This window comes from Oncorhynchus clarkii, chromosome 5 (assembly GCF_045791955.1).
Source record: "Oncorhynchus clarkii lewisi isolate Uvic-CL-2024 chromosome 5, UVic_Ocla_1.0, whole genome shotgun sequence".
Taxonomy (NCBI): domain Eukaryota; kingdom Metazoa; phylum Chordata; class Actinopteri; order Salmoniformes; family Salmonidae; genus Oncorhynchus; species Oncorhynchus clarkii.
In genome coordinates this window covers 27,374,364-27,397,936 of record NC_092151.1, presented here as the reverse complement: position 1 = coordinate 27,397,936, position 23,573 = coordinate 27,374,364, and the positions used below count along the sequence as shown (strand labels likewise).

The window sequence follows — 23,573 nt, the reverse complement described above, 5'->3', positions numbered from 1 at the left end:
CCATCACTCCTGTGTTCCAATGGCACGTTGTGTTAGCTAATCCAAGTTTCTAATTTCAAAAGGCTAATTGATCAATAGAAAACCCTTGTGCAATTATGTTAGCACAGCTGAAAACTGTTGTTCTGATTATAGAAGCAGTAATACAACGTATATATTGGGGCGGCAGGGTAGCCTAGTGGTTAGAGTGTTGGACTAGTGACTGGAAGGTTGCAAGTTCAAACCCCCAAGCTGACAAGGTACAAATCTGTTGTTCTGCCCCTGAACAGGCAGTTAACCCAGGCCGTCATTGAAAATAAGAATTTGTTCTTAACTGACTTGCCCAGTTAAATAAAGGTTAAATTAAAAAATATATATTGATATAATAACCATCAAATCGAAGTAAACATGGAGTCAACTGATGATGTTTTGTGTGGTACTCCCTCTATACTCGTCGGGAAAGCATGCAGTTTATTAGGCTACAGATTAAATCAATTATGATGAACTTCACATGAAAGCCAGTCGTATGCATCCTCGCCAATTGAGGATTATACTTTTATATTCGTCACTACATCCATCGTAGCAAATGTAATATTGATGAGCAATTCCCCCTAACCACAACTTCTCACCTGAATAATTTTTTTGAGAATTTGAAGGGGTTGGGCAAAGACTGAAATTGGGGTTGAGAGTTACGCTTTAAATCTCCTTCCCTCTCTTTCGTCTCTTGTTAACGAGTCCCCTCTCCAGAGTTGAGCTTCATGGCTTGCGCGCACACCCACACACACAAAAGACACACACACACAATAAGGGAAAAACCACACCCTTAGCTACCTGCAGTCTTACAGTGTCCCAGGCTGGCTCACACACACACACACACATACACACACAGGGGCATGTTACATCTGGAAGAGATCATTACCCACCAAAATATACTCACACTGAGCAATGACAGCACACATCACACAGCTTTTCCAGCAGAAAATAAAAACACAGACGAAGCACATGCTGACAGACAGATGCATCCACAGAATAGTCACATACTGTAAATACAGAACGAGCGATACACATACAGACAGACAGACACTCAGATGTAATGAACTCCTAAAGAGCTGTATCTTTGTGTGCTACTATTGACTCATTCAGAGTCTGGTTTAGCGGAGTCAGCACAACTAGAGGCAAATTGGACAGATAGAGCATATGGGTTTGTCTCATGGTAGTATTGACCCAGAGTGTCTGACACCAGACTGTAAGAAGGTTATGACAAAGTAAAATCACTTTTGATCATTAATTGCTGGGCCTTAAATTAAAGTTGTCTCTGTCCTGTAGATCTGGAATGTAGAGTACCGACTCAAACCTGGCAGGAGAGAGGGAGAGGAAAAGAGGTGCAGGGAAGGGGGGGGGGGGGGGGGGGGGGGAATGCAGAGGAGAGTCGGGGGATGGGTGACTCTGCAGAAAAATCTGTGTGTCAGTTTACTGATCTCCAGCAAATTGCCAGAAATAACAGAGCAATATAGAAGTAGAGGGAAGAGTGACATGAAGAGGAGGAGAATGGAGAGGCTGGAAGATGAGGAGTGGAAGATGGATACAGAGGGATGGAGGAGATACACCCACCCACATTGAGTATGAGTGAGGGAGACAGAGGGTTAGATTAAATAGAAAAAATATGCAAGAGTTGGGGAGATGTAAATGATGATATGTGAATGCATTAGAGCCATATTCTATTCCAGTCACACACACTGTAGGGTTAATCTATTCACTCTGCTGGTGGTTGGGCAGCCATTCACATCCTCCCCTGATGAAAAATACAGCTGACATCAGCACACAATGCTTTTAGCCTCAGCATCAGGGCAAGACCTTGTCAGTTTGAAGGTGTGTGTGTGTGCGTGTGCCTGTGTGTGTGTGTGTGTGTGTGTGTGTGTGTGTGTGTGTGTGTGTGTGTGTGTGTGTGTGTGTGTGTGTGTGTGTGTGTGTGTGTGTGTGTGTGTGCGTGTGTGCGTGTGTGTTAGAGCACATGCGTGCTTGTAGCTCAATATGTTTCTATGTTTCCTCAGTAACCATGACTTTCAGGTTGATACAGACTCCTTGCAGCAAAGCCAGCTAAAAGGATAGCCCCATCAAAGACCCCATAAAGCCCCTTTGGGCAATTCACATGGTGGGCTACGACTACAAACAAGGGGTCTCAATGCCAGGGTTCCATAGATGAATGGGGCGTTACTGTAGTGCTGTACAGACACATACATCTAAGGCGAGTTGGATAAATAATCTGTAGAATGGCTGGGCGTAATGACCTGGAGTGTCATTCCCATGTCTTTATGGGTGTTGGAGCCTTCCATGCCATCTTTGTTCCCAGGACAAAGAACCATACCACAGTTCCTTCAAAGGGGGGTCAATGAGGTGGCTTCAATATGGCTTCCATGCTGAGTGTGTCATAAAGATGTTATTTAGGGTCATAATAATCTCTGTGGATATGATATGGGTGGTTGGCTGAAGGGCTCCATCTCTATCACATGCAGGGATAAAGATGTTATTGGGATGGAAACGTTCACAATGACACAAGGTTGTAGTCGCTGGATGGAGGTGCCTATAAGTGGTTATTGCAGTCTAAATACAACATACTATTTTACTGCTAGCTATGTGAAGCAACACTTCAGGAGTTCCTCCGTTTTGAAAAGTCCTCCCCTGGGATGGGAACTAGGCAACGGTTTCATTTGTGTGGTTAAGTCCTTAGAGGACCATCTAGAGTAGAACGTCAACGTGCTGCATCGGCCTTATGCTACTCACACATTCAGAGAGGGAGGGAGAGAGAGCTGCTGATGCATTGCAGATAAACTGCAGATCCTGGATAACCCCTCCCCTCTCATTTCCCATGGACCCTTCCGCCCAAATGCTCGATATGACATCATCACTGCCTCCCAACCCTCACCGTGCGTACAGCTCAGCTCCCCAGAGCTTCTGACTCTCCAACCACCCCCACCTCCCCTCACCCCTCCTCCCCAACACACACACCCCATTCCAGTACCGTACGGTGCTGCCTCACGCCTTATCCCAGGTTACGTCCCTCTCTCCCCATACTAGTAAGCACTAACCAGCCACGCCTATCTATGATATTCACTATGACATTCAGCTCACAGCTCTGCTCAGAGATTTGCTCACAACTCGCATCAATTATTTAAGTTGGATACGTTCCTCAGAGATGTACTACATATTTATGTTGATTTACTAGGCAGTTATCTCACTGATTTATAAAACTAAGACATTTACCTTTATAATGATGCCAATACCTGCATCACAAAACTGGGTGGTTGTGATATTAGAATTGGGATGATATTTGAGGTTTATTTCAGAACATGACCATCCAGTCCTGAAGTGCAACAGGACATACCAACCTACTGGGGTAATGTTGATGGAGTTTATATACCAAATCCAATGGCAACAAAGCTGCTTACTAAGGGTAAATATGCCCAGGCAAACAGATGGATACACGTCTGAGTTGACAGACAAGCAACTATGTTATCATTGTGAACAAGATAGCTGGTAAGCTTGACAGGGATAGTGTGAGATAAAGGTGGGGTTTGGTGGAGAAGGAGAAAGGGATATAAATTAGAAAGAGAGATGTGGAGATAGAGACAGAGACAGACAGAGAAAGAGACACAGACAGAGAGAGAGAGAGCGAGAGAGAGAGAGAGAGAGAGAGAGAGAGAGAACAAAGGGGGCGATGCTCCAGCTGGTATTTTTGAACAACCTGTATGGCTGGCTGTGGCTGTGATGGTCTGTCCACCTATCAGAACGTGTCTGTCCTCTAACTCAGTCCACCCCTGCAGCGCACGTACACATACATATAACACACACACCCTCAATATAATTTCCAATTACACGTAGTCTCACTTCCCTATTCACCTATGAACATTCCTTACACCGTACCAACACACAAACATTGATTGATTGATCGCTAACTCCCTATTCATAAAACATCTGTCTCTATATGGGAGCACTGACAAAGGAAGTCGTTTTCCTCTTTATGCTAATACAGTACCTTTTTTCATTTATCAAATTGATAGGCTCTTTAAAGAAAAAGTCAAATGGATACTCGTAAAAAAGTAGGTTAATTAAAGATATAGACAGCTACATGTACATTAGAAGCCAAGGCAAAATAAACTTCCCTTTTCCACTTTTAAACACATCAATTGTGTGTACATTCCATGCGGGACCAGAGATGGGTGTGATTAGAACTTGGACCTGCTCCATCACATGGATCGTTCATTCTCTGTCCTCAAATCGGTACCCTGTTGGTATGTTGCTGACTTCATACACACACACAGTCTACTGGGCTACTAGGCTACGCATCACTGCTGTACATCTCTATAAGTATCTCTCTCTCTCCCTCCTCTCTCTCTCTTCCTCCTCTCTCTCTCCCTCCCTCCCTTCCCCTTCGCTCTCTCCCTCCCTTCCACTCTGTCTCTCATAGGCTACGTTTACACGGGCATCCCAATTTGGATCTCTATCAACTTGTTGGTCTTTTAACAATAATTGGGCTGGCTGTGTAAATGCAGCCTATCTCTCCCTCACCTCTCTGCATGTGCCATAGTCTCTCTGTGTACATGAATAAAACATTAAGTGTAGAGTAACTCCCATCCTGGGAGTTCTGTAGATCTCTGTCCCTCTGCCACACCCTATTAGCTCTTCAGGGGTTTCTTCGTTTTGAAACGCAGATCAATCACCTCAATACTTCTATTGATTACCTAAATATCCAATGCCCTCTCTTCTGCCTACCTTTCCCCTCCTAACCAGAGGGATTCAGATACTCTCATAGTGCTTTTCCTGTGCTATATTTGAATTAATGTAGTCACTCATGCATCAAATATGATAAAGGACTGTGCAGAGACATGCATAATGGAATATGAGGGTGCACTGAGTTTGTGAGATCTTGTTCGGCTACAAGATGCTTCATAACATACCTTTATTGATAGGAACAGATTCATTCATACAATAAGTGATGATAGCAGATAAGACTTGAATCTAAGTGGATCTATATCAGGTCTCCTCCCTGTCTGAAGCTGAGTCTGCAGGGATGGTGGCCAGCGGAAAGTAGGGGGATGCGAAGAGGAGAGGAGAGCTCTGCAGGCTGGGCTGGGCAGCTTGCACTCTGTTCACAGCCTGCTTCTGCTGCAGTGCCACTTAAAAGTGCTCCAAGCCTTCTGCAGTGCGTGTGAGCCCCAGACTGAATTTAAACAACAACCCTTTCTCTAGCCCCTCCATGCATCACATCACACCACCCCTAGCTGTGCCAGACAAAAGCACCTTGAAAGCTGAGTGGCTGGCCATAGATAAGTAAAGAAATAAAACAATAGTAAAAAGACAGGCTATATACAGTAGCGAGGCTATAAAAGTAGCGAGGCTACATACAGACACCGGTTAGTTAGGCTGATTGAGGTAGTATGTACATGTAAATATGATTAAAGTGACTATGCATATATGATGAACAGAGAGTAGCAGTAGCGTAAAAGAGGGGTTGGCGGGGGGGGCACACAATGCAAATAGTCCGGGTAGCCACTTGATTACCTGTTCAGGAGTCTTATGGCTTGGGGGTAAAAACTGTTGAGAAGCCATTTTGTCCTAGACTTGGTACCGCTTTCCATGCAGTAGTAGAGAGAACAGTCTATGACTGGGGTGGCTGGGGTCTTTGACAATTATTAGGGCCTTCCTCTGACACCGCCTGGTGTAGAGGTCCTTGATGTCAGGCAGCTAGCCCCAGTGATATACTGGGCCGTACGCATTACCCTCTGTAGTGCCTTGCGGTCAGAGGCCGAGCAATTGCCCTACCAGACATTGATGCAACCATGCTCTTGATGTTGCAGCTGTAGAACCTTTTGAGGATCTCAGGACCCATGCCAAATCATTTTAGTTTCCTGAAGGGGAATAGGCTTTGTCATGCCCTCTTCATGACTAATACATGTCACATATCAGTTTGCAAACAATGTAAAAAATATATACAGTATACTGTATATTTGAGTTAATAAAGCTGCATACAAACATGGTCTCTTTATTGCTTTCTTGAGTAAGGCAGCTCCAAAATGCAGGTATTCACAGTGCTTTCTGTGGTGGTGGGGCAGCCAGAGGAAATTACGGAGCGTACTGTAGATGTTGGTAATATTCTCTAGTTGCGCTGTGATTGGCTCAGTGTTCTGTCACTCATGAGGACACTATGTCACTGCTGAGTCTAAGGGTAAAACTCGAAAATTCAAGCCCCTTGGTTGCTGCCATAGAGTTACATTAGTGTCCATCCAAGAAGGCTCAAGGTCATTGGCCACAGATAAAATTATGTCATATCACGTTATAGCTACAGTAGCTTTGATTGGACTGATCATACTTTCAAAATATTGGCTAGCAGTCATGAATCAAGTCGTCAATCTACTGGCAAATCCTTTTTAATCCTTGTCATATGAAGATAAATAATGAATAGATGTACCTCACAGGCTTGAGGAGGGACACATGGAAGGATGAGGAGATCCAGTAATGGCGGGGCAACTGGAGACGGTAGGTGACAGGATTTCCTGATAGGATCCCTATTTCCTGATTCAGACGTTCCGTCTGCCCGTTGGTTTGGGGATGGTATCCGGAGGGTAGGCTGATGGAGACCCCCAGTCGGTCGCAGAAGGCTCGCCACACCCTGGAGACGAACTGGAGTCCCCAATCCGAAACAATGTCTTCCGGGATCCCATACAGACAAAACACCTGGTGGAGCGTGCACTCTGCCATTTCCATGGTATTAGGTAGATGCGGAAGGGGGATGAGTTGGCACATCTTCGAGAACTGGTCCACTACAACTAAATAGTCATGAAGCCCAAAGAGTCTGGCAGATCCGTGAGGAAATCCATGGCAATGTGAGACCATGGTCTGTGTGGTGTAGGTAAAGACTTGAGCTTACCAATAGGTAGTTGGCAAGGGCTCTTTGCCCATGCACAGACGGGACAAGAGAGAATGTAATCTTGGACATCTGCTGTTTGGGATGACCACCAGAACTTGCGTGTCTGTAGCTCCATGGTCCGGGTGATTCCGGGATGGCCAGAACTCAGCGAGGTATGGCACCACTGCATTAGTTTTTGTCTGACGGACGCCGGAACGTAGGTCTTGCCTGCAGGGGTGTTGGGAGGTGTTGGGTCGTGGCGTAGGGTCTCTTGGATGGCTGATTGGATTTCCCACTGTACAGTTCCCACGACGCAAGATGGATGCAGGATGAGCTCGGGAGCTGGGTTAGAGGAAGGGGAGTCAAATAGATGGGTTAAGGAATCAGCCTCACATTTTTCGTAGTGTTTGGTGAGGTATTCTGTAATGAACACGATATGATAGAGAGAGCTGGTTTCAAGCGCAGAGCGCAGCAGGTGTTTTTTGGAAGGGACCATAGGAGGAGGCAGGTAGCTTGGTCCAGGGGCAGGTAGATGGTCATAAAGGTCCAAAATGGCAACAGTACAGGCAGGGAATAGGCAAAAGGTATCGTGAGTGAGGCAGGCAAAAACTATAATACACGGGAGGCATGAAGGACAATAAAAAACAGAGCTCCAAAAGAAGCGTGTCTCAAAACAAACAATACCTCACAGTGATGGGGTGCAAGGAACTGAACTAAATGGTGTGGGATGACATGCAGGTGTGTGAACAGGTGATTAGAATTCCGGTGATTGGGATCTGGAGAGTGAGCAGGAAAGTGGGCTGCGTTCCAGGATCTAAGTGTTAAGAAGTATGAGTTGGATGCAGACGTTACAGTTTGGAAGGAATCAGTGGCTAACTGCTATTCAGTGGAGTGTCTGTGTGGTCCCAAATCTGGGATTAAGGGTATCTTTTCCAAGTTTAAAATTATAAACATTCAGCATTGGTCATGCTGTCAATGAAGCAAATATGTTTTGAACGGTCATCCAGCTCGGAATTGTAAATCTGGAACTCGGGCGTCTTTCTAGAGCTACGACCTGAAGATCATGATTCAACCTTGTTTTTCCGAGTTCCCAGTTGTCTTGAAAGCACCATAAATCCAGAGACTTTGATAACAAAATTTGCCCACGAAGGACCGTCGTGCCACCTTCCTGTTCAAGTGATCACAGCACAACAAGCCAAGTCCAAAAATGTATTTTATGCTGCTGCATAAATTATGTAATATGCCAGGAAGATATGTATACTGTAGCTAAGAAAGTAATACTAAGTGTATGTTGTGTAGTAAGCTGTTAGTAGCCAACGTGCCTCACCCTAATAATTTGGTCTATTTTCCCCTCTTAATTTCGCCTACTGATCTGAGTTGGTGGTGCACATGTAGCCTATAACCTGTTTTAGAGAAATGTAATAATTTAATATTGTAAGAGCTTTCATTGTCTGCTTATAAGGCCCCTTTATTTAGCCTATTGTTCTGACTTGGTGTACAGGGAGAACAATGTTAGAACGGCCTATGTTCTGAATTGTGTCGCTGTACATTTCAAAGTGCGAAACAAATAGTTATATCGACCACGTCCTTCCTAGCTCTCTCATGTCTTAATCGAAATTACGGATTGCTTCTTATCCGCTTGTCGTCCCCTTATGCCATAGTTCATACATCTAAATTGTCATTAGAAACCATATTTGTTTAAGCAAGTCAGCCATGTCAACTGTGTTTTTTTTAAGCAGTAAATGAGGCTGAATGAACTGTTTCGCTGCCAGACAAGGCTCTGCTGATAACCAGGTCTAGTAGTGGTAAGATATTGGGACTGCTGTTGGGACTCTGCTGTTGGGACAGCTTTATATAGGCCCTATCAGTTTGTGGGCACCGTTTGTCACCGTTATAGTGCAATTAATGTATTGTTTAGTGTTGTGTTGTATTTTACCACACCAAGATTTACATGCTAAAATCGCCACTGGTGGTGATGTACATGTTTAAAAGGCTGAGGCCAGCAGGAGAGCAGAGAGAGATAGAGGCAACAGAGGCCAGGTGTCTAGCTCTAAGTCACAAGGATCAGCCAGGAGAAAGTGAGTATAGGATCGTATACATCGCTCAAGTTAGCTCAGCCACAACAACACACATTCACACACATTCAGTTAGGATGAGAGAATCATATGTAGTGGGGCATGGTAACTATCTCTCCCTCTCTTTCTCTCTCCCTCTCGCTCTCTCTCTGGGGCAAACACAATCTGAAATTGTCTGAGCTCTAAAACGCGTTAGGGCTCACTCCACAGAGCTAACTGTTGCGATGGAAAAACAATGAGTGAGATAACAGAATACAGATGGGTGATAAGTGACAAATGCCAAATAAATCTCAGAGATGGGAATCATTTATTCTTCCCTCTTAACTGGTATAAAGCAAGGGTTTTTAAAGGCGACTGGAGAATCTGAATCAAACCTGACAAACTATTTAAATCTTATTGTGGGTAATAATGTTCATGGAGGCAAAAATGGCCTTGCCGTTTGCCAAAAAGAATCTTGCTGGTTTTCATAGGATGTGAAAAAAGAAGAACCCGCACACTGCTCTTGCTAGTGTCACTGCTCTTTATTAAGTGATACTAGCAAGAGCAGTGTGCAGGTTTCTTATTTTTTCTCATGTTATTCAATTCTTACCATATGCCTGCAACAAAGATAGCTCAGATGTGCAAGTGCCTTTTGAATTTTTAATCCCTGGTTTTCATAGGATGAAATATTGTCATTGAAGGCAGTCAATTGGCCAAAACCAGAGGCAGCCATTTTGTTGCATTACCTGCATCAGTTGCAGGGTTTGCAATGACCTTAGTTACCTCTGAAATGGGTAGAGCAGGACTGAATGGGAATCAATAAGACTGACAACAGACTACAGCCAATCAGATCTGTCAACCAACACTGCAGCTTCACTCCTTAGAGAAAACATCTCAATGCAGTGAGGAGATAGCAGCCTCTCTATCCCCTGTGCTCTCATCCGCAACCCAAAGACTGTAACTTATGCATTGTATTCTGTATCTGTTTGTGAAACCATATTAATCAACGTGTTTCCCATCATTGTTAGAGTTGGACGATAAAGTTACAAAGTCATTCTGAGGAATGTAATTACAGAAAAAAACTATGTTGCAGTTTGGATTCCTATTCATCACTACAGAAATGCTTTGGTTTGAAATGGCTCAAAATAAAAGGGCAAGTTTGTCCATAACACATTATGATATGCATTATGAAGGTGATATATACTATTGAATGGGGTAAATTACTTGCATATAAGCACAGGCTGATTATTACTGTAATCTATACCAATAGCTGTCAATAAATACAACTATGATTAATGCTTCAACACTTCCTGAAAGTAGCAAGTGGTCACATAAATGCATCATATTGTTTGAACCAAACACCTCATGGTAGTCTCACTTTATACATCATCAGTAGGTCACTGATGGTAATCCCTTTGATTTTGGGAGGTTTCCTGTCAAGAAGTAATCAATCACCTATTATTGAAGACTTAGCACAAGCAAAACATCAATATATGAAATTGGTTCGCTTTGCACATGTTCATAGGCAAATATACATGATTAATTCAATTAATTTAATGATCAATCATTCTGTTCAATTTGAGAGAAACATTTTCAACACTTTTCAAACACTTGAAAAGGACGGTAATGGTGTTTTGCTGCATTAAGTCGCTGTCCATGGCGCTGATATTGGAGTCTGACGGACTGGTGCTGTCCATGGAGACGATATTGCTATCGCTCTATTGCATCGGTAAATTGATCATTTCTGGTATAACCGTTTTTGCTAACTAATACTAGGGGAAATAATAATTAACATGGGTCATTGAACTGCTCCATAAGTTATATTTCCATGCATAGTAATGCTGCATGTTGGCTGGTTGAATTAGCAAATGCAGAGATGCATGTACAATTTTCTCTCTTATTCTAATGTTCAATATTTGGAGGAAACTCTATATGACAAGAGACAAATGATAAACACATCAACGTCAAGGACACATAGGCTATCCCAAACATCCTAATGATAATCACCCCATTTCCCTTTTTCTCCCTATGTGTGATCATTCTTCTGCTTTCAAACGGCCACCCACGAACACACACACTCAAGTAGTGTTTCACTTACATAGAGTATGGAGGGTTGAGACATGGCCCTCCCCCTCCGTTCGATCAATGGGCCAGTAAAAACAGTCTCTGCCTTGTTAGCGATATGCTTGTCCTATATAAAGGACAGCCGGTGAGACTAAGAATGCTGTGAGCGCCATCCACCCCGCACCTGCAAACACATACTCGCCCCACTCCTCCACCTCGGACACCTTCCCTTCCATCTGCACACGCAACCCCTGGTCTGGCCGGATGAGTTACCACCCAGTGGACACGATAGGGAGTCCATTCAGGAGAAGTATGGATAGTAGGACCACCTACGGCCGCTCCACTGGCACACCCTCCAGCGGGTTCCGTTCTCAGTCCTGGTCCCGGGCAAGCCCAGGCTCCACGATGACCTCCTCCTACAAGAGGAGCGTCAATGTGCCGGTAGCCAGAGCGTACAGCTCCACACTCCTCAGCTCCGCCGACAGCGTTGATTTCAATCAAACGAACGGAGACTACAAGCGCTCCAACGAGAAAGAGCAGCTCCAGGGGCTCAACGACCGCTTCGCCGGTTACATCGACAAGGTGCACTACCTGGAGCAGCAGAACAGCCAGATCGAAGAGGAGATCCAGACGCTGCGGCAGAAGCAGGTGTCACAATCCCAGCTAGGCGATTTATACGACCAGGAACTCCAGGAGCTGCGCTCCATGCTGGAGCAGATTCACCACGATAAAGCGCAGATCCAGCTCGACACGGACCACGTCGAGGATGACATCCAGAGAATTAGGGACCGCTTCGATGAGGAAGCCCGCATCAGGGATGAGACGGAAGGCATCATCCGGGCGTTGAAAAAAGATATGACCGACTCTGATTTGGTGAAGTCAGAGTTGGAGAAGAAAGTTCAGTCACTGCATGACGAGATTGCCTTTATCCGCAACAACCACGAAGAAGAGGTGAGCGACCTGTTCGCCCAGGTGCAGGCGTCGCAGGTGACCATGGAGAGGAAAGACATCCAGAAGACGGACATCACCGAGGCGCTCCGGGAGATCCGCACCCAGCTCGAGGGCCACTCCAACCAGAACCTGCAGCAGGTGGAGGACTGGTTCATGTGCCGCTATTCCAAGCTCACTGATGCTGCGGCACAAAACAAAGATGCAATCAAGTCCGCCCGTGATGAGATAGCAGACTACCGTCGCCAGCTTCAGTCCAAGACCGTGGAGTTAGAGTCCGTCCGTGGAACCAGGGAGTCACTGGAGAGGCAGTTGAATGACATCGAGGACCGACACAGCAGCGACTTGTCCAGCCTGCAGGTATGATGAGACCCGCTGTAGGCATTATTTTCATACAGAAACCCCCAGCCACAGGCTTAATGGTGAAGTATTCTATAAAGTTGTATTCTTTTTGTAAAGAAAAGCAATGTAGTGGAGAGAATAAATTATATAATAAGATATCTTTTTCGTTGATTTCAAATTGCGAATATTATCACGACACCTTTGAGGTTTTTATTCTTATTTTAAATGTAGGTCTACTTATAAGGAGAGTCCCCTACTTTGATAGAGAGAAAGACACACACTTGCATTGTGTCCCCACATATTGTATTAGTTTGATTTTGAACGAACTAAATTGTTTTATTTATGTGGGCCCTAAATGCATGTCTTTTAACTAGGCTATAAACTCTGCCCAATAGTGGTGTCTGCGCTTTTGCTTTAGATAGCCTAAATGGCACAATGCTGACATCTTATGGACACAGATTTAACATCTCCAAATGTTAGATCATTAGGCTAAGCATAAGCAGCGACACTTGGGTTGGGAAGACATAATGCAGCAAACTGTTTTTTTGTTATTTTTTCGTTTCTGAGCCAGAGACTCGGGGCCCTTGAAACACAGTGCTGTTCACTGCGTCAGAGTACATTATTTAACACAACAACAGTCCAATCTATCCAATTATTTGCACTTTCACTTTTCATAAATGAGACAGGAGGACTTCACAGTTTCAATTGTTATTGCAATGATATTGTATTGGAATCTCAAAGTGCTGTTTCAAATGTAGGCCTATACAAGTGTAAATGTGCTTGTGAAGTAATTACCAGTATCACAAAATATGACATTGTATTTTTGATCGTTTTCTTATGATGTTTAGAAAGCAGTGTCCTTATGGAGAAATGTGTCTTCCCTACACCAGAAATAAATAACCAAGTATTATTTCAGGGTTCCATATAGGCATAAAAAATAATAGCTCTTAACCAGCTTGTGTCTCTCGGTCTTGTTCTCTTCAGGAGACCATCCACCAGCTGGATAATGAGCTTAAGGGCACGAAGTGGGAGATGGCGCGTCATCTGCGTGAGTACCAGGACCTGCTCAATGTCAAGATGGCCCTCGACATTGAGATTGCTGCATACAGGTACAGTGCGACAACAGAGCGCTAATTAGGACTAACATTTATTTTTTTATTTTTATATATATCATGTGTAATAAAAACATAAAGATCTCATTTATATATAGAAACTACATTTTTATATTCGGCCTACACTAAACTATATCTCATATTCTACTGTTCTTGCAGGAAACTCCTAGAAGGTGAAGAGACCCACTTTAGCACTTTCCCCTACCGCCACACCGTCACCTCCTCTAAGAAGTCCAAGTATGAACCTCCCAAACTGAAAGTCCAGCATAAGTTTGTAGAGGAGATCATCGAGGAGACCAGGGTAGAGGATGAGAAGGATGAGATGGACCAGGCCCTGGCTGAGATGGCCCAGGAGTTTTCTGCCACTCTGGAGGCAGAGGCAACAGATGAAGGAGAGGATGAGGGAGAAGAGGGAGGAGAAGAAGCAGAGGGAGAAGGGGGAGAGGGTGAATCAGAAGAGGTTGTAGCCTCCACTGAAGCCCAAGTTAGCTCCAGCACACCTGCTGAGGAGGAAGAGGAGGACAAAGAAGGTGGTGATGAAGAGGAAGAGGGAGAAAAAGAAGAAGAGGGTGAGAAAGGAGAAGAGGGTGAGGGTGAGAAGGGAGATGATACAGAAGGTGGTGATGAGGGAGAAGGAGAGGGGGAATTAGAGGAGACAGTCCTGTGCTCTAAAGCCCCAGAATCAAAGGCCTCTCCTGACAAAGAGAAGGCTGGAGAGAAGGAGGGAAGCGGTGGAGAAGAGGAGACAGGAGAGGGAGAGGGAGAAGAGGAGGGTGATGATCAAGATGAAGATGCAGGTAGTGACAAAGGATGCAAAGATGGAGATGATAAGGATGAGGAAGATGAGAAGAAAGGAAAGGATGAGAAAGAATACAAAACAGATGAGAAGGCAGCTGTAGCCAAGACAGAGGCTCCCAAAACAGAAGCCCCCAAGAGTGAGGCCCCAAAAGTTGAGGTCCAGAAATCTGAGACCTCAAAGCCCTCCAAGCCAGACTCCCTAAAAGCTGAATCCCCAAAGGCTGGGTCCCCCAAGTCTGAGTCACCAAAAGCTGGATCCCCAAAACATGAATCTCCCAAAGCTGTAACCCCCAAATCTGAATCCCCAAAACCTGCTGGATCCCCCAAATCTGAATCCCCAAAACCTGCTGCATCCCCCAAATCTGAATCCCCAAAACCTGCTGGATCCCCCAAATCTGAATCCCCAAAACCTTTTGGATCCCCTAAATCTGAATCACCAAAACCTGCTGGATCCCCTAAATCTGAATCCCCAAAACTTGCTGGATCCCCTAAATCTGAATCCCCAAAACCTGCTGGATCCCCTACTTCTGAATCCCCAAAACCTGCTGGCTCCCCCAAATCTGAATCCCCAAAACCTGCTGGATCCCCCAAATCTGAATCCCCAAAACCTGCTGGATCCCCCAAATCTGAATCCCCAAAACCTTCTGGATCCCCCAAATCTGAATCCCCAAAACCTTCTGGATCCCCTAAATCTGAATCCCCAAAACCTGCTGGATCCCCTAAATCTGAATCCCCAAAACTTGCTGGATCCCCTAAATCTGAATCCCCAAAACCTGCTGGATCCCCTACTTCTGAATTCCCCAAATCTGCTGGATCCCCTAAATCTGAATCCCCAAAACCTGCTGGATCCCCTAAATCTGAATCCCCAAAACCTGCTGGATCCCCTAAATCTGAATCCCCAAAACCTGCTGGCTCCCCAAAATCGGAATCCCCAAAACCTACAGTATCCCCCAAATCTGAATCCCCCAATTTAGGATCCCCTGAGGCAGAGTCCCCTAAGGGTGAGGCCCCCAAACCAGAAGCTCCAATGTCAGAGGTCCCCAAGGCTGCAGAAGAGAAAGTAGACAAAAAGAGTGATTCAGAGGAAGAGAGGAAGGTAGAAAAGAAAGACGCAGCCATGAACGGAGATGTGGAGAAGATTACCCCAGAGGACAAGGACAAGAATGATGAGGGTGGGAAAGAGGCAGAGGAGAAGGATGTTATCTCAAATGGAGTGGACGAGAGCCCCACTAAAGATGACCCGGACCAGAAAGATGATCCAAAGGACCAGAAGGTGGTCATCACCAAAACGGTGGAGACCATCACCACTGGAGAGGATGGAGCCAAGCATGTCACCAAATCTGTCACTGTCACCGAGACTGTGAAGGAGTCTGAGGATGTGATGCAGGAGAAGACAGTTTCCAGCAAGAAGATGGAGAAACACTCTTCCCAGTCCGTCAAGGTGGTGACTGAAACTGAGTAACTGCGCTCCATACAACCCACTCAGGAGGAACAAAGATGACACGACAACAAGCAATCAACCCAGAACTAACATAACAAAGAAATCATAGAGCTAGAGCGATGTAATAAAGAGAACCACTCTCAAACATACAGAAAAGCAACGAGAGAAGCCATATGATGTGACAAAGCTAACGTTTAAAAAATGCATGTTGAGAGAAAGCTTTAAATGGGTTTTGCTGCAGATTATATCAGGAAAATGTGATAGTGAGACAGATTATTAATTGTCTTTATGTTTCCCTGCAGTTCACGGGAGGGCTCACGGGTGGGGGCGTCTGCATGCTAGCTCAGGGAGGGAGACCCCTCCGCTCTAACCTGTATGTATGGATGGAAGGTTTACAGTTTAGATGCATACTGTATGTGGGTGGGAGAGTGATAGAAATGTATGTTCATTCAAATGTTAATTCAAAAAGGGGTGCCTGGGTTGGACGGTCCACTTTAGAGACACATGTTCAAAAGGACTAGCCTTTTTATGTGAAGATACCAACTGAGCCAAAAATACAATTGTCTACAACACAATATAGTGAAGAATGAGAAAGACAATGGTGCAATGTACTGATGATCATAAACATACAGTACCCGAAGCAACTAAAGCATTAAGAACCTTGAAGAAACTCTGAGCCTTAAACATGCTTTTTATCAGTATCTATTGTGTTTACCTAATGAGTGCAATTGAAAATAAATATGTAAATGCGCACACATACATTCTTGTATGCATAGGATGGACTTGAATTTAAATAGCGAACTTAAATGAGGTGCTACAGTTTGCAATCCCATGTCTTTACTCATCATGAACTATTTCCCAGCAGCATTTGCTCAATAAATGTCATACTGAAATACAAATATGGTCTCTTGTTCCTTTATGCAATTGTCCTGTCATGTCCTTTCACTTGTTCATTTACAGTAGCTGTCTCACCTCAACATGCACACTATTCTATTTCTTCATCTGCTTTCATAGGGGTGTGATCGCATGCTTCATGATCTTTTGTAGCCTAGAAATTATACAAAACCATATCACCATCCAGAGGCTGTCCTCTACAGATTTTTAAAGCTACACTGTAATATGTGCATACCATCAAAGAATGAGCCACCAACCATAATATAAACGATGCACCCCATGGCATGTTCATGCAAATATCATTTTATTGTAGCACTTGATTTATCAAATAAAACTTTATTTACATAGCACTTTTCTTACCATAAACAATGCAATTCTGGACAAATATCAAATGAAGATAGATAAATATCAAATGAAGATAAATGAAAAAACATAAAATTAAGATAGATAAATTAGCATAGTAAAACAATATTAAATCAATTAGGATAGTAAAACAATATTTAAAAAAATTAGCATAGTAAAACAATATGAAATAAATTAGGATAGTAAAACAATATAAAATACATTTGGATAGTAAAACAATATTCAATAAATTAGGATAGTAAAATAATATTAAAACAAGAGTGAACATGAGAGAGTAATATGAGATACTGTATTAAGATTGAGAGATGTTTAAGCAGTTTCAGCAAATAGCTACATTATTTGAGAACAACATTACCTACATTGTTAAACATGATTTTAAACTATACATATTTAATTCAAAGTATTTTACATGACAAGTTAAACAATCGAGTGATAGGACCTTCGAAGATTTAGCAACATTAAAGCAGACAGCAACCCGATCGTAATTTGAAATTCAGCACCACCGGAAAATGGACAGCGACTATCTCAGGCAGAATCCATGAAGAGGTTTCTTTGAAATGTAGCCTATCACTCACTCACAGTGAATGAATCCTTATTATAATGCTAGAAGGATAGTTGGTCTGATTCTATGCCACAAAGCACGATAACACCTGGGGTGTTACATATATTTTTTTGTTCCTAAAACTTTCAGAACAAAATATTCTACCTAACATTTAAAAAAAGTATTATGACATACAGTGCCTTCGGAAAAGATTCAGACCCCATTACGTTTTTCACATGTTATTACGTTACAGACTTATTCAAAAATGGATTAAATAAAAAATCCTTAGCAATCTACACAAAATACCCCATAATGACAAAGCGAAAACATGTTTTTAGAAATGTTTGCAAATTTATTACAAATAAAAAACAGAAAACATTATTTACTTAGGTATTCAGACCCTTTGATATGAGACTCAAATTTGAGCTCAGGTGCATCCTGTTTCCATTGATCATTATTGAGATGTTTCTACAACTTGGAGTCCCACTGTTGTAAATTCAATTGATTGGACATGGTGTGGAAAGGCACACAACTGTCTATATAAGGTCCGTAGAGCTCCAAGCCAGGATTGTGTCGAGGCACAGATCTGGGGAAGGGTACCAAAACTTTTCTGCAGCATTAAAGGTCCCCAAGAACACAGCGGCCTCCATCATTCTTAAATGGAAGAAGTTTGGAACCACCAAGAGCTGGCCGCCCGGCCAAACTGAGCAATCGGTGGAGAATGGTCTTGGTCAGGGAGGGATGGTCTCTAAGACAGAGCTCCACAGTTCCTCTGTGGAGATAGGAGAACCCTCGAGAAGGACAACCATCTCTGCAGCACTCCTCCAATCAGGCCTTTATGGTAAAGTTACCAGATGGAAGCAACTTAACAGTAAAGGGCGCATGACAGCCTGCTTGGAGTTTGCCAAAAGGCACCTAAAGACTCTCAGTCCTTGAGAAACAAGATTATCTTCAAATCCAAGATGGCGTAGCAGTCAGACGTCTTTGTCCTTCATCGTGTTCCATGTATATATCTTTTATATATTTTTCTTCGCATATCTTTTTTATATTTCTCTAAACCTCAACTTCATAATAGTCTCCTGCAACCCACCTCACCCAACATGGTGTGGATCAGTTTTTTCTAAAGTATATTTATTTACCTCCGGAACCTGAATCCCCCAACAGAAGCTAGCCAGCTCACTAGCTACTAGCTAGTAGTCAGCTAACCACTGCTAGTGGTCATCAGCTAACCTTTAGCTCGGAAAGCTCTCACCACTTTGTACAACGCGACTCAAACCGTACCTATTTTCTTTCCATATCCCCGGATTCCTACCACAAGCTCTGAACCTTTCACATGGATCATCGCAGCTAGCTAGCTGCAATCCGAGTGACCTGGCTAAGGTATGTCCCAAAGCAAGCACCAATTAGCCTGGAGCTAGCCCATGCTAGGCCTATTCTCCCGGCTAGCTGAAGAGGCCCATCAGCCACTCCTGGGCTACAATACCCAGACCCCTTCTACTGCCGGTACGGGACACTGAACCTCGCCGATCCTTGACGACTGGACTACCGACATAATCTGCTCGAGGGGGTACTCAACTGGCCCCTAGGTCGCAACGTCCCCTGAATACCCATCTGCTAGCCTGCTAGCCACAGCCTGCTAGCTGTCTAGAGCATTTTGGACTGTTAGCTGAATAGATCCATTGGCCAATTTCTTGGGCCACTATACCTATTTTTCCTATTGGACTTGGACCCCTCTGCTACTCAGAACCCTACTAATCCATCATGACTGGTCTATTGACGTCACCGCACGCGGAGGCTAAATCAGTCTTTCCTCCGTCCCGGCCTGCTAGCTGTCTGAATCGCCGTGTCTCCAGCCAGTCCAACCACTCACTGGACCCCTATGATCACTGGGCTACGCATGCCTCACCCTAACATCAATATGCCTTGTCCATTACTGTCCTGGATAGTGATTATTGTCTTATTTCACTGTGGAGCCTATAGCCCTGCTCAATTTGCCTTAACCAACCATTTAGTTCCACCCTCATAGATATCATCCTAACCAACTTGCCCTCCAAATACACCTCTGCTGTTTTCAACCAAGATCTCAGCGATCACTGCCTCATTGCCTGCATCCATAATGGGTCTGCGGTCAAACGACCACCCCTCATCACTGTCAAACGCTCCCTAAAACACTTCAGCGAGCAGGCCTTTCTAATCAACCTGGCCCGGGTATCCTGGAAGGATATTGACCTCATCCCGTCAGTAGAGGATGCCTGGTTATTCTTTAAAAGTGCCTTCCTCACCATCTTAAATAAGCATGCCCCATTCAAAAAATGTAACCAGGAACAGATATAGCCCTTGGTTCTCTCCAGACCTGACTGTCCTTGACCAGCACAAAAACATCCTGTGGCATTCTGCATTAGCATCGAATAGCCCCTGTGATATGCAACTTTTCAGGGAAGTCAGGAACCAATATACACAGGCAGTTAGGAAAGCTAAGGCTAGCTTTTTCAAGCAGAAATGTGCATCCTGTAGCACAAACACAAAAAAGTTCTGGGACGCTGTGAAGTCCATGGAGAATACGAGCACCTCCCAGCTGCCCACTGCACTGAGGCTAGGAAACATTGTCACCACCGATAAATGCACTATAATTGAGAATTTCAACAAGCATTTTTCTACGGCTGGCCATGCTTACCGCCTGGCTACCCCTACCCCAATCAACAGCCCTGCACCCCAACAGAATCTCGCCCAAGCCTCCCCCATTAATCCTTTACCCAAATCCAGATAGCTGATGTTCTGAAAGATCTGCAAAATCTGGACCCCTACAAATCAGCCGGGCTAGACAATCTAAAATGATCTGCCGAAATTGTTGCAACCTCTATTACTAGCCTGTTCAACCTCTCTTTCGTATCGTCTGAGAAACCCAAAGATTGGAAAGCTGCCACGGTCATCCTCCTCTTCAAAAGGGGAGACACTCTAGACCCAAACTGCAGCAGAACTATATCTATCCTACCCTGCCTTTCTAAGATCTTAGAAAGCCAAGTTAACAAACGGATTTCCGACCATTTCGAATCCCACCGTACCTTCTCCGCTATGCAATCTGGTTTCAGAGCTAGTCATGGGTGCACCTCAGCCACACTCAAGGTCCTAAACGATATCATAACCGCCATCGATAAGAGACATTACTGTGCAGCCGTATTCATCAACCTGGCCAAGGCTTTCGACTCTGTCAATCACCACATTCTTATTGGCAGACTCAACAGCCTTGGTTTCTCAAGTGATTACCTCGCCTGGTTCACCAACTACTTCTCTGGTAGAGCTCAGTGTGTCATATCGGAGGGCCTGTTGTCCGGACCTCTGGCAGTCTCTATGGGGGTGCCACAGGGTTCAATTCTCGGGCCGACTCTCTTCTCTGTATACATCAATGATGTCGCTCTTGCTGTTGGTCCACCTCTACGCAGACGACACCATTCTGTATACCTCTGGCCCTTCTTTGGACACTGTGTTAACTAACCTCCAGACGAGCTACAATGATGGACTCTGTGGGAAACGGGCGCGGCCGAGTTGCATGGGTTGGGGGCTATTGGACAGTGGGGGACGAGAGAATGGCGTGGAAGACTTGCAGGCCATGGGCGACTCTATAGGTCTGCGGTCCACCAGTAGGTTGCCAATGGATATGAACATCCGGATGTATTGGTTTACGTCCGTTAAATCTCCTCTGCAGGCCAGTTTGGTCTGTAACTCCCGATTAAGACCCCTCCTGTAGACTGTAAGGAGCGCTGGTTCACACCATCCACTGCTGGCAGCCATGGTGCTGAACTCAAGGGCATACTCTGTGATGGAGCGATGGCCCTGTCGCAGCTCACATAACAGGTCCCCGGTGTGACGACCTGAAACTGAATGGTCGAACACCTCCTTGAAGACGGCATGGAAACGTGATTCAGAGGACAGATCAGATCTTTGAGCGGCCCACAGGGCTGTGACCCAATCCAGAGCTTTGCCTGTGAGTAGGGAGATGATGAAGTCCACCCTGTCTTTGTCAGAGGTGAAGTCAGTGAGGTGATGGTCTATGTACAGGTTACACTGCATGAGAAATCCTTGACATTTCCCTGGGGAGCCGTCATATTTATTAGGCATAGATATAGGGTAGGATGAACGAGAGGAGGCTGTGGCACCTGATATGGATGAAGCAGGAATGGACTGGTGAAGGAGGTTGCAGAGTTCGTCGAGCCATTCCTCCTGTTGGGCTAGATTCAGCTCTGCTGAATCATTCTGTCGTGTTTGGTGAGGTATTCTGTAATGAACACGATATGAGACAGAGAGCTGGTTTCAAGCGCAGGTGTTTATTGGAAGGGACCATAGGAGGAGGCAGGTAGCATGGTCCAGGGGCAGGCAGAAGGTCATACACGGTAGGTCCAAAATGGCAAAAGTACAGGCAGGGAATAGGCAAAAGGTGTCTTAAGTGAGGCAGGCAAAAACTATAATACACGGGAGGCATGAAGGACAAGAAAAACCAGAGCTCCAAAAGAAGTGTGTCTCAAAACAAACAATACCTCACAGTGATGGGGTGCAAGGAACTGAACTAAATGGTGTGGGATGATGACATGCAGGTGTGTGAACAGGTGATTAGAATTCCGGTGATTGGGATCTGGAGAGTGAGCAGGAAAGTGGGCTGCGTTCCAGGATCTAAGTGTTTAGAAGTATGAGTTGGATGCAGACGTTACAGTTTGGAAGGAATCAGTGGCTAACTGCTATTCAGTGGAGTGGCTGTGTGGTCCCAAATCTGGGATTAAGGGTCTCTTTTCCAAGTTTAAAATTATAAACATTCAGCATTGGTCATGCTGTCAATGAAGCATGAGCTCTGACTGTGAAAATATGTTTTGAACGGTCATCCAGCTCGGAATTGTAAATCCGGAACTCAGGCTTCTTTCTAGAGCTACGACCTGAAGATCATGATTCAACCTTGTTTTTCCGAGTTCCCAGTTGTCTTGAAAGCACCATTAATCCAGAGAATGTCAGACTTTGATAACAAAATTTGACCGTAGTGCCACCTTCCTGTTCAAGTGATCACAGCACAACAAGGCGAGTCCTAAAATGTCTTGTATGCTGCTGCATAAATGATGTGTCCTCGGATGGGGCCACAGTGTCTCCTGACCCCTCCTGTCTCAGCCTCCAGTATTTATGCTGCAGTAGTTTATGTGTCGGGGGGCTAGGGTCAGTTTGTTATATCTGGAGTACTTCTCCTGTCCTATTCGGTTTCCTGTGTGAATTTAAGTGTGCTCTCTCTAATTCTCTCTTTCTCTCTTTCTTTCTCTCTCTCGGAGGACCTGAGCCCTAGGACCATGCCTCAGGACTACCTGACATGATGACTCCTTGCTGTCCCCAGTCCACCTGGTCGTGCTGCTGCTCCAGTTTCAACTGTTCTGCCTTATTATTATTGGACCATGCTGGTCATTAATGAACATTTGAACATCTTGGCCATGTTCTGTTATAATCTCCACCCGGCACAGCCAGAAGAGGACTGGCCACCCCACATAGCCTGGTTCCTCTCTAGGTTTCTTCCTAGGTTTTGGCCTTTCTAGGGAGTTTTTCCTAGCCACCGTGCTTCTACACCTGCATTGCTTGCTGTTTGGGGTTTTAGGCTGGGTTTCTGTAGAGCACTTTGAGATATCAGCTGATGTACGAAGGGCTATATAAATAAATTTGATTTGATTTGATTTGGATTAACATGCCAGGAAGATATGTATACTATAGCGAAGAAAGTAATACTAAGAGTATGTTGTGTAGTAAGCTGTTAGTAGCCAACGTACCTCACCCTAATAATTTGGTCTATTTTCCCCTCTTAATTTCGCCTACTGATCTGACTTGGTGGTGCACATGTAGCCTATAACCTGTTTTAGAGAAATGTAATCATTGAATATTGTAAGAGCTTTCATTGTCTGCTTATATGGCCCCTTTATTTAGCCTATTGTTCTGACTTGGTGTACAGGGAGAACACTGTAAGAACAACCCATGTTCTGAATTGTGTCGCTGTACATTTCAAAGTGCGAAACAAATAGTTATATCGACCACGTCCGTCCTTGCTCTCTCATGTCTTAATCGAAATTACGGATTGCTTCTTATCCGCTTGTCGTCCCCTTATGCCATAGTTCATACA

General features: G+C 44.5%; 1 protein-coding gene across 1 annotated transcript; it reads left to right on the top strand.

Annotated features, from left to right (window-relative positions):
* The first annotated feature begins 11,161 nt into the window (after positions 1–11,161).
* Positions 11,162–16,538, top strand: LOC139409923 (neurofilament medium polypeptide-like). Its single transcript, XM_071155335.1, has 3 exons — positions 11,162–12,306; positions 13,273–13,397; positions 13,560–16,538. Exons 1-3 carry the CDS (start codon positions 11,263–11,265, stop codon positions 15,658–15,660), a joined length of 3,270 nt encoding a protein of 1,089 aa, XP_071011436.1. The 5' UTR covers positions 11,162–11,262; the 3' UTR covers positions 15,661–16,538.
* Positions 16,539–23,573: the final 7,035 nt, after the last annotated feature.

Bases quoted from the DNA above. Each gene is read 5' to 3' on its own strand.
- LOC139409923 (XM_071155335.1), top strand. From the start codon at position 11,263: ATGAGTTACCACCCAGTGGACACGATAGGGAGTCCATTCAGGAGAAGT. The intron at 12,307-13,272 runs GTATGATGAGAC...TGTTCTCTTCAG, and splicing joins GCGACTTGTCCAGCCTGCAG to GAGACCATCCACCAGCTGGA. The intron at 13,398-13,559 runs GTACAGTGCGAC...CTGTTCTTGCAG, and splicing joins ATTGAGATTGCTGCATACAG to GAAACTCCTAGAAGGTGAAG.